This window comes from Papaver somniferum, chromosome 5 (assembly GCF_003573695.1).
Source record: "Papaver somniferum cultivar HN1 chromosome 5, ASM357369v1, whole genome shotgun sequence".
NCBI lineage: Eukaryota > Viridiplantae > Streptophyta > Magnoliopsida > Ranunculales > Papaveraceae > Papaver > Papaver somniferum.
In genome coordinates, this window is record NC_039362.1 from 94,915,595 (window position 1) to 94,927,373 (window position 11,779).

The 11,779-nt window shown below is 37.9% G+C and overlaps 1 protein-coding gene across 1 annotated transcript; it reads left to right on the forward strand.

Annotated features, from left to right (window-relative positions):
* The first annotated feature begins 386 nt into the window (after positions 1-386).
* On the forward strand, positions 387-11,431 carry LOC113282271 (probable serine/threonine protein kinase IREH1). Its single transcript, XM_026531260.1, has 17 exons — positions 387-1,326; positions 3,660-3,721; positions 3,823-4,005; positions 4,120-5,505; positions 6,045-6,217; positions 6,466-6,712; positions 7,453-7,545; positions 7,700-7,840; positions 7,942-8,034; positions 8,582-8,801; positions 8,942-9,027; positions 9,275-9,363; positions 10,244-10,295; positions 10,382-10,438; positions 10,564-10,734; positions 10,861-10,938; positions 11,077-11,431. Exons 1-17 carry the CDS (start codon positions 630-632, stop codon positions 11,161-11,163), a joined length of 3,915 nt encoding a protein of 1,304 aa, XP_026387045.1. The 5' UTR covers positions 387-629; the 3' UTR covers positions 11,164-11,431.
* The last annotated feature ends 348 nt before the right edge of the window (positions 11,432-11,779 follow it).

Here is an 11,779-nt window from a genome sequence, read left to right on the forward strand (position 1 = left end):
GTTTAACGCCCAATGCTTTATCATAGTGCAAAATCTAGTTTGGCCATCACCTGGCTGAACGAAAGAATTTGTTTGTTCATTCCCACGGGAATTGCTCGTAGAACTAACAATTCAGGCCAATGAAGGCAAGTAGCACGAGCACGAGAGACAAATCGATCCAGATGAACGCGCTATGCGCGAACTAACTTCAAATCTCCAACCTATCAAAAATTCCATTCAAACTCCATGTCTTACTGCTTAACATTTGACTTTGAGTCATACTACCACATCATACAAAAGAGACATTTTACGCTTACTTTAATTCGGAAATAGATAAACAAATAGTATTATCCATTTCTGACGCCTTTCATTTTACCAAACACTCCCTATACAGTAAAATAGTCGGTCATATTTCCTCTCTGAGACTTCAAATCCCCATTAGTTTACTTACTAAAGACTCTTCTCAGTTCTCACTGTTAACACACTACTATCGTAATCACCATCTTGATTCCCAAATTTAGGGTTCGTCATCTTCTTCGTCGTCTTCTTCCGTTTTAGTCTCTTGCAGTAGTCAAAATTGAGTATGTTTAAATCTAAACTCATGGCTATTTTCTAGGGTTCATTTTTGAAGAAAATAAAACCCCTAAAAAATGGTATTCAAGAATAGATTCTTCTCATCGAAGAAATCAGCATCAGATTCAGCTAAATCAGATGGATCAAACAGTCCAAGAACAAGTGGTTCGGATTCACCAGTCAGATCGGATAAGAAGAAAGTGAAATCTACTAAAGACGAGGCTCAGATCGGTGGTGGAGTTAGTAATTTTGGTTGTAAACAAGCTTCATCAATCAAAGATGGGATTCAACAATTACATCAGCAAGTACAGAATCAAGAGAAGAAGAAAGAAGTGAAAGGTAAAGAAGTTCCAATTTCACCAATACCACCTAAATTGCGTACTAGTAATAGTAGTAAAGGGCAAGATACTTCAACTGGAGTGTCACCAATACTTGCATCTTCACTGGGATTAAATCGGATTAAAACAAGATCAGGACCATTATTACAAGAGAATTTCTTTGGTTTTCGTGGTGATAAGCCTAGTAATCTATCCAGACTTGCTGTTGATGGATGTTCTTCTTCGTCGGGGAAAATTAATGGGAAGAAAAAGGAATTGAATAGTTTGGGTAAAATGGGGGAAAATGCTACTCCTGCTGCTGCTTCTGGAGGAAGTTGGGTGGATAATGGGAGTAATTGTGATAGTATGTCTACTGGGAGCGCACAGTCTAGAGATCAAAGTCCTAATGTTCAGGTCCGGACTCGTTTAAACAATGCAGAATCTTCAGCTGAAACCGGTATGAATCTATTGTTGTTATCTGATTTGGTGTGTCATTATATTTTATCATTTTATTCTGGAAGATATAGTTATAAGATGTGTATATGCAAGGGAAGTAAATCACTAATGTACATTGTCGTGAAAGCATACCTCTAATGTTAAAATTAGATGGCATCTTAAATAGGTCTGGGTACATATTACAGAGAATTCGGACTTATGTACCTTGGAATAGACAAACCCTGGCAACATTTGATTTCGACATAATTGGCGTCTGTCTCTTCCTCACCTGAGCTTGTATTCATGTCAATCAGCTGATCCATGTATGAGTGGTAGACATGTATGCTGATATATAAGATGTTAGTAGATCAGGCAGACTTGTGGATTTAAGAATTGGAAACGAATACAATCAATTCGATAACCTCAGCGTAGCAGCATAACTATATCTCTACTTCCAAAACACACACACACACACACGTGCAAACATGCACAGACAGAGCACCCCCAGAACCTACCCAATTTAGCTAGTTGGTTCAGAATGTACCTTGGATTTGGCGCCGCTGGAAATATCAGACCTGAGTTTTGGCTGCGTTCACATCAATATTCAATTTTCCCTAGTACACCACCAAAGTTGCAGTTCTAATATGAAGGTAGGGAAATATATTGGTGTACCTACATCAACTAGACATCTCCAATTCTTTGTTGAAAAGTCGAAGAAAATCCTGAGTTGTACCATGGGATTAGTCACATGTAACTGTGTTTTTGCGGCAACAGATCACCTAACCCGTCAGTTGTGCTCTCATGAACCCCTGGAAAGATTCTGATTTACCTCTCTCACACAATCGTTTGTAGAAAAGATTTAAGAGAGAAGTTGGTCAAGAGAACAGAAATTAGAGATGGCAGATATTCCTAGGAACAATTAATGTGTAGCCAAAAGCATCATAGCAAGCACTTTGATGCAAGATGGGTCACGAGTATTGGTGTCTATTTTCTGTGCAAGCAATTAAAATTGTTAATTTCTCTAAAGAGAGAGAAAGAACTACTCACATCCTCCAAATAGAAAGCCCCGAAAAAAAGCCATACCATTTATCTCAAAGAGATGCTAAACTTTGATTCCTTGATAGTCGCCTGATCTTTGTCTTTTGTGATCTGACAGACCTGTAAGAATTGCAATGGCTTCCATATTGGAACTATATATGATACCGATGTGGGCTGCACGATACGTTTGGAAATGGAAATTTAGTCTTATGCAATCGTCATCATCTTATTCGTTATGCTTTAGGTTGTTTTCTTTATCTCTGTGTCGGCCTTTCCGTTATTCTGTTACTAAATCCTTGGCTTCAACGGACATTTGTACTGCCTCCATCCTATAGAAAGAGATACTATGACTATTTTCCAATTCTACCCTCAAATGATCTATTTATTTGCTAAATAAATTTTTTTGTAGACTAAAAATAAAAAGTGAAAGTATCTCTTTTTATGGGACGGAGTAAGTAACTTGTGTGTCTAGTTGTCATTTGGAGCACAATTTGGGAAAATTGAATAATTTGCGCCGCTGTTCACCACCTTTTAGATATTAATTGAGTAAATAGTTTAAACAAGTCCAGAACTGAGACAGGAGGGCTTTATGTTTACGTATTTTCTTGAGTTTGGAGTTGTTGAAGAAATTACCTTTTTCATATCTGTTACATCTTCACCATATGGTAAGATAATTGGGTCATGCCAGCTGAATTTTTTTATGAAAATGTAATTCGAACTTCTAAAACATGAATCAGCCTTCTACTGTTCTTTTATTCTGGCCAGTTCCTTCAATCAGTGTACAACTGCTGTTGATTCTAGTTCAGTTGGTAGGTTATATGCACATTGTGCCAGTAACAGTTCTGAATTTTATATCGAGATAGGAGCCAGTATGCTTCCATTAATCAACCTTGATTTTGCTGCTGAATCAAAATCAAAAGGGACACACACACACACACACACAGGACTGCTGCTGAATGATAGCAAGTAGAATATTCACATGATTGCTTGATCTGATTCGTTAATAGGGATTCTGACTGCTTCACAAACAAAAATAAACAGGGATTCTGACTTTTAAGCATCACCAAGATTAAAGGAGACAATTTTATGGTAGCATATGCCTGACGACTTAAAATGATCTGAAGAACATTACATCATTGCTTCTCGTATTAAAATATTTTCTTAAATGTCAAATTGCTCTAGAAACTGTCTTCATTTCTTCTGTACGTTGTGTTTTTATTCATGTGATATCCCTTGCTCTTCTTTTCTCGGCTTGCATTCTCTGCAGTGGAAGCGTTATGATGTACCATATTCTTACATTTGAAGCTTTATTTCCAGGAAAATTTAATTCTTCATGGGGCCATTCTGGATGCTTAAGATCAGATGTTTGTACTCCAGAGGTATATGTGACTCTTCTGTGTACCGGCACTAACTTGTCCATTGTACTCTCTATCCGATACTTGTTGTTGATATGTTGATGTTTTTATTTTGTTTTTTGCAGCCTATTTTTGATTGTGATACTCCAAAGGAGTCGGAATCTCCTCGTTTTCAAGCTCTTCTTCGAGTCACAAGTGCTCCTAGGAGGAGGGCCCCTTCCGATATTAAAAGTTTTTCCCATGAGTTGAACTCAAAAGGTGTACGACCATTTCCGTTGTGGAAGCCTAGAGGTTTGAATAACTTGGAGGTAATTCTGTGAGCTAGTTTCACTTGGAAAGGGATCACGTGCACTTTTGAAAGGTCCCTCTATATAAATAATGTTCTTAACTCTCACTTGCAACAATTTTCTTTCTACGTATAGGAGGTTTTGGTTGTCATTCGAGCAAAGTTTGACAAGGCAAAGGAGGAAGTTGACTCAGATCTGGCAGTTCTTGCGGGAGATTTGGTTGGGAATTTGGAAAAGAACTCAGATAATTATCCTGACTGGCAAGAAACAATTGAAGATTTATTGGTTTTGGCAAGGCGCTGTGCTATGATGTCACCTGGGGAGTTTTGGCTTCAGTGTGAAGGCATAGTTCAAGATTTGGATGATCGGCGTCAAGAGCTTCCTATGGGTACACTAAAGAAGCTTCATACCCGGATGCTTTTCATTCTCACAAGATGCACTCGTTTGTTGCAGTTCCACAAGGAAAGTGGTCTGGCTGAGGATGCTCATGGTTTTGGTCTCCGGCAGTCCAGGGTAATGCATTCGGCTGATAAACGAGTTGCATCAGGTCCATTAAGAGACGAGAAAACTGTTGCTGCTCCAAAGGGACCCAAGGCAACCTCCCAGAGGAAGTTTTTTAGTCAGGAGCAGCGTGGATTTGGTTGGAAAAATCCTGTACAGCCTGCAGATATACTTCCACCTACTACTGTTGTAGAATCTACAAAAGATCTCGATTCACCTGTTGATGGCAGGAACAGAATGGCTTCTTGGAAGAAACTCCCCTCTCCTGTTGTAAAAGGCCCGAAAGAAGCTTTACCAGTGCATGAACAGTACGATAGTAATGTGGATTCCCCAGAGACGCTGAGCAGGACAGGAAGTTTAGATGCAGATTTGGTTTCTGTCAAGCCTCTTCCTGAGCTTCCTCCTGCCAAAGAAGTAGTGCATACTTCAGTGGCATCGAAGCATCAACACAAGGTTTCTTGGGGTTACCCAGGAAGTCAACCAAGTCTCTATGATGAAAATACGATAATATGTCGCATTTGTGAAGAGGATGTACCAACATCTCACGTGGAAGAACATTCAAGAATCTGTACAATTGCTGATAGATGCGATCAGAAAGGGCTAAGTGTTAATGAGCGTCTTATCAGGATTGCTGACACTCTTGATAAAATGATAGAGTCCTTCTCATCACAGAAGGATCTACAGAATACAGTAGAAAGTCCTGATGTTGCAAAGAACTCAAGCGTTACTGAAGAGTCGGACATTCTATCTCCAAAACTAAGTGACTGGTCTAGGAGGGGCTCAGAAGACATGCTTGATTGTCTTCCTGAGACTGATAATTCAGTTTTAATGGATGACCTAAAGGGTCTGCCATCCATGTCATGTAAAACTCGTTTTGGCTTGAAGTCCGACCAAGGAATGACAACATCATCAGCTGGAAGTATGACACCTCGATCACCACTATTAACACCACGAACTAGTCCGATAGACTTGTTTTTGACAGGAAAGGGTACATATCCTGAACATGAAGACATTCCGCAGGTACGTCCTATCTAAAACAAATGTTTCTGTTTACCTTTTTTTATTGATAAGAAAAAATATACTTACAAAATAAAACAGCAGGAAGATGTTTGAAATATTTATTGTCAGTTGTACAGCATGTTATAAGGAAAAATAATTGACATTTTTGTAAGTCAAAAGCAAATCTCAAGGAATTAGAAACGTACTAAAAGTTAAAACTAACAGTTCCTAGAAGTTTACCCTCAGAAGGCAGTTTTCATGGCAAGCTACAGGTTTTTACAGTTGATAGCTATGCTTCACAGCAACGTCATTTGCTATAAACAAATCCACCTGTTGTGTTGTTCGCGGGGTTCTTACCCCTTGCAGAACGAAGAGCCTTTACGAAACTTGCATTACTTTTCAAGATATGTTTCAAAAGATTCTCTGGCATACTCTAAATATTTTAGATGTGCTGAATTGGTGAATTATGGTGCATGAATTTTGTTATTTTTTGTGCTTTCTAATAACGAGAACTTCTCAAACATCCCTTACAATCTTCTAGCTATTTCTTTGTGATGCAGATGAATGAACTTGCCGACATTGCCCGATGTGTAGCAAATACATCTATGCATGATGACCGGTCAGTTTCGTATTTGGTTACCTGTCTTGAAGACTTGCGGGTAGTCGTAGACCGTAGGAAGCTAGATGCTTACACGGTGGAGACATTTGGTACACGCATAGAAAAATTGATCAGGTGAGTCTTTGTATCTTCAATTCTTAAGCTATACTTGGATATTTCCGTCCAGAAAGAAAACACTATCCTGTGTGTTTGTTATTTGTTTGTTTATCTCTCTTTTGGTCCACCTCGGTCTTATATAAAGTGGGTGGTAAACATACATCTCTTTATGTCTATTTAAAAATCATTCGGTATTCTTGAGTCTTGCTGAACCAATCACATAATGCAACTCTTTTTTCTTTTCTTTATGGATTGCGATTATCCAGGGAGAAATACTTGCAACTTTGTGAGCTTGTTGATGATGAAAAAGTTGATTTTTCAAGTACCACAATTGATGAAGATGGCCCAATGGAAGATGATGTTGTTCGCAGCTTGAGAACAAGTCCTGTTCACTCTTCTAAGGATCGTACCTCTATTGATGACTTTGAGATCATAAAACCAATAAGCCGTGGGGCATTTGGTCGAGTTTTCCTGGCAAAGAAAAGAACCACTGGTGATCTATTTGCTATTAAGGTAACCTTACCTTGTCGCACTTGAAGCTGGTCATTGTTTTCTGACTTTATGTTTTCTCTTTCACAACACATTCAGAATTAGATAACTAAAAGGCATTTTCATAAAAACTGCATGGTTTGTACAGGATGCGGTAGGTGTAGGGATTTCTTGATTTCACACCCATTAATATTTAATTAATACTTACTTGGGCATCATTATGAAAACATGGGTGTAGAGGAAAAGTGCCATGTTCACAAGAGGATTTTAGATTTCTATAACTTTGAGAGGTCAAGGTAATCCATCTTATGCTATTAAAAGATTATGAAAACATTGTGTCAGTAAAAAGTGGGAATGCTTGTAAATATTTCTCAATAATCCCCTGGATATATCTCAAGAGAAGGTTCGATTGTATTCATTCAATCGTTACTTCTTTTGTTAGGTCTCGACTTCTCTGTAATTTTTGATGATGTAGGTCATGTGTGTTTCTTTTATCTTCCACAGTGTGTTGCAAATAGATACCTAAGACATCTTCAAAAACTATAATGGTCATATTAGATTACACTCTGAGTATTCTGAATAGGAAGTGTTACGTGTATGAGGTTTCTGGAACCGATACCCATAATCTCTAATTGCTGAATTATATGTTAAAAGAGAATGTGTAGAATCACTAATGTAGGCTACTTTTCGTTGGTTCTTTTGTGTAACCTCTAGTTTTCTGGACATCATTGGCTTTTCGTGTAATATACTTGTTGATATTTCAGGTTCTTAAAAAAGCTGACATGATTCGCAAGAATGCAGTTGAGAGCATTTTGGCTGAGCGTGATATTTTGATTTCAGTCCGGAATCCATTTGTGGTATGTAGTTCTTTCACTGCCAGAGAATAATTTTGTGGTAGACAATCGGAGAAGAAAGATATGTATTGTTTCCTAATGTCAGAACTGATTGGTTTCCAATTGTATTTAGTTACTATTAAAAAAAAGTTAATGATTCACTTTTGCATTGTATCAGGTGCGGTTCTTCTATTCCTTTACATGTCGGGAAAACCTGTATCTTGTGATGGAATACTTGAATGGAGGGGATTTGTACTCGTTGCTTAGAAATTTAGGCTGCTTGGATGAAGATGTTGCTCGCGTGTACATTGCAGAAGTTGTAAGTTGAAGATTGCATGGAGTTCATTACTTATGCTTATATCAAACTTCGTAAAAAGAGATATAGAGAGAAAGCAAAATTTTGACAAGTGTGGCCTGTAGGTGCTTGCATTGGAATATTTGCACTCCCTGCGTGTGGTTCACCGTGATTTGAAGCCTGATAATTTATTAATTGCACACGATGGTCATATCAAGGTTAGTAAGTTATTTCTTTGTTCATATCAAGGTTAGTAAGTTATTTAATGGTCTGGTTATTAGTCTAGTTTCATTCTTTTCCGTTGGGTATTTTAAATGCTTCCACCAATTAAGCTTTGTCACCGCACACGTGCACACACCTGTTGTTGCAAGGATGGAACACTGAATGGGTATTGGTTTGTCGAGAAATTAATTACTCTACAAGGCTGCATCTAACCTTGGCGGTATTTTTATCTTTGACAAATCAACACTTGGGATGGACCACTACTAACCCTTCTATGCAGGTTTCCACAAGTCTTCTAGTGTTCCATTATTGCCGGGTGACCTATCATTTAGGTTATTTTGGTTGTCTTTCTAATATATATATATATATCTATCTATTTTTTGTTAATTATTGTGTTGTCATTTAGTCGTACATCTCTACCTGCTCCTTTGGCATATTAAACCTGCCTGTGCTCTGAACTTCCACTTCACACTTGGTTAGGAACTTTATTACTTAATCACACCCTCTATGCAAAGTTTACAATATCTTGTTTTGTCTGAACAGCTGACCGACTTCGGGCTCTCAAAGGTTGGTCTTATCAACAGCACTGATGACTTGTCTGGTCCAGTTGTTAGTGGAACATCAATACTTGAAGAAGATGATCCTCAGCACTCTGGTTCTGACCCATCTGAGCCCATGCACCATCAACAAAGAAGGGAGAAGCGCTCTGCTGTTGGTACACCTGATTATTTGGCTCCCGAGATTTTGTTAGGAACAGGACATGGTTGGTTAACCCTCTTTGTGTCTTTGAATTGTGTCTGTCGATTACTTCCAATGTATTTATAGATTTATATTTTCTGGCTGAGGTTTTCCAATCTTACATACCTCATAGCATCTGAGGTCCCAATGTCTTCATTTCTACAGGCACAACTGCTGATTGGTGGTCTGTCGGAGTCATTCTTTTTGAGCTAATAATTGGGATTCCTCCCTTCAACGCAGAGCATCCTCAGGTTATTTTATTATTCCTCGGAACTTATGCCTCTTTCGATATGTTTTGAACTTAGGCTTTGTCTAGATAGTCTAGAGGTTTGTATAATTTGCTGTCTATAGCTCCTTGTTTAGGCACGTGCCAATCCATTAGCAACAATTTTGCGCATGCTTATAAGAAGACTGTGAAGTTGACGTGCTAAACTTCAGCTGTTCCTTTTTATGTATGTTGAATTTAACTTCTTCACCTTCCTTTCTCTTTCTGTATAGATAATTTTTGACAATATTCTTAACCGTAATATACCTTGGCCGGGGGTACCTGAAGAGATGAGCTTTGAAGCACAGGACTTGATTGATCGGTAAGAAATTATTACAGTATTGTTATATTTAGCTGTAATTGTTTTTCATTCCTATGATTTGTGCTTTTCCATAACCAGCCCTTGATTAATCTTTTATCGTGTTCTGGGCTTGCATGTGATTGTGTGCGCATATTTCAACTGGTATGTGCATGTTCGTACGTAGACCCCGTAAAATGGGAAGGATGTGCTTTGTCTATTGTTATACCGGAGATATCATCTTAATTCCAAAATTTAATTAGTTAGTCTTTCAACAAAAAGTGTAAGCTCTTCATAGTGGTTGTTGAAACATGCTAGATATTTTTGTTGCTTGAAACATTATAGAAGGTGCAGAGTAAGCCTAGATACAAGCAGTTAGACAAAACAGGAACAATCAGTCAAATGACCGAAGACAAGTGATGTATACCAACATATACGATTCATTAGTTGAAAAATGTTCACATATAATTGTTTAACCATAGGGGACACAGAGGGAAAGAAACCATAAAGTTGTCAAACTTGAGGCAGAAAGCTCGTTCAGCTTTTTTTCCGCTCTCGATGCTTGCGCATTAACAGTTTGGTCTAGGTGTACGGCTTTTGAGCTTAAAAAAGGCCAAAATATGGGCCTTGAGGCGTTTCTTGAAGCCTTCACAATAAAACCCTAGATATAAATACTACTTAAAGTAGTCAAATTTTAAAGAGAAACTTAGATATTCTGGCATTTGTGATAACTGATAACAATCTCCTAGTATTTTTGAATTTGCTTTCTCAAGATGTTCTCATAAGATAGGTTCTGGATATCCTTAGGCAACGCCATTCTGTAAGCTATTTTGTCCTTCAATATTATTGGTTTTATGACTTTTGTCTAACTATCAACCTGAGTTGCACTTTACTTACTTTCCAGATTATTGACAGAGGATCCTAATCAGAGATTAGGTGCCAATGGAGCGTCAGAGGTAATATTTACTAATTAGAAAGTAAGTTAGATGTTGAAAATGTGCATCTCTCAAATGAAATCATTGATTGAGAGTTTATGATCCAGGTGAAGCAACATGTTTTCTTCAAGGATATCAACTGGGACACACTTGCCAGGCAGAAGGTGGGGAACTAACAATATTATCTAACCCCTTCCCTTCGTGGTCCTATATTAAAAAAATTGAAAGATTTTTTTCCCTCGACAATCAGATAATTTAACAAAGTGTGATGTTCCAATTGCTTTTCCAGGCAGCGTTTGTTCCTGCCTCTGACAGTGCTCTTGACACAAGCTACTTCACTAGCAGATTCTCTTGGAATACATCTGATGAACGTGTTTACGCACCTAGTGAATTTGAGTATTCGAGTGACAGTGGTAGCACAAGTGGAAGCAGCACTTGTAGCAATCGTCAAGATGAGCTGGTATCTAGCTAATCTTAATTTGCTTCAATTTTTCATGTCGTATATTGGGAAGTTACCTGATCATATACAATGCAGTTTTTAGTATTACCTACAGTTTCTTAAATTTGAACCTTGTTGATGCAACAGGGTGATGAATGTGGAGGTCTCGCCGAGTTTGATTCCGGCCAATCTTTCAAATACTCATTTAGTAATTTTTCGTTCAAGGTACGTGTGCACAGTTAAATAAATTAGATCCTCCTTGATTTTTCTTTCCAAATATTCTTCCTAATCTTGGTCCTAGCTTTTTCAAAGGATTGCCGAACTTACAGTTTTCTGATCAAATTTCCATTTGGCGTTGTCCAGAATCTGTCTCAACTGGCTTCAATCAACTATGATCTAACTAAGGGGTTTAAAGATGAAACGCCGGGGAACCCAGATGCGCGATACTAGAAGTTCTGTTTGTGTACAGCTTGTAAATGTAAGATATTAATCTCAGTTTACAATTATAATTAGGGAATTTTGAATCTGGGTCCATATGTTAGTGTTTAGGTCCTAACTTTGTCCAGCTTTGAGTTCGGGTCCTGGTCAACGAATTTGACCTGATTTGACTGTCTTGACCATCCAATAGGGAGTTAAATCATTGAATTGGCTCAAATAACCCTATTTAAAATATTTATTTACTCACAAAGTTACGGTATAAGATTCCCAATTGTTTTCACTGTTTGTCATCCGAGTTGATGCTGATCGAGATTTCCCTTATTTGCTATTTCCAACCGGTAATGTCAACTCACTTGAGCTAGGAGAAACATCATTTTTGCTGCAACTAAATGATCATCTGTTAGAAACCCAAAACGAGGAATGTGAGATGACAATGAATCCGTGTAACTTCAAAAACACCTAAAAATGGTGAACAAGCTTGAGGAGATGAATAACTAAGTTATTACTAGCACATTATACAGATTTCAATTTTATGTTCTTCACTGTGAGCCTATAACCATGCTTCAATCTCCCAAAATCAAAAGCGAAATCTAATAACTTGTCCTACTTAGAGCAAGTCTTACGGTGG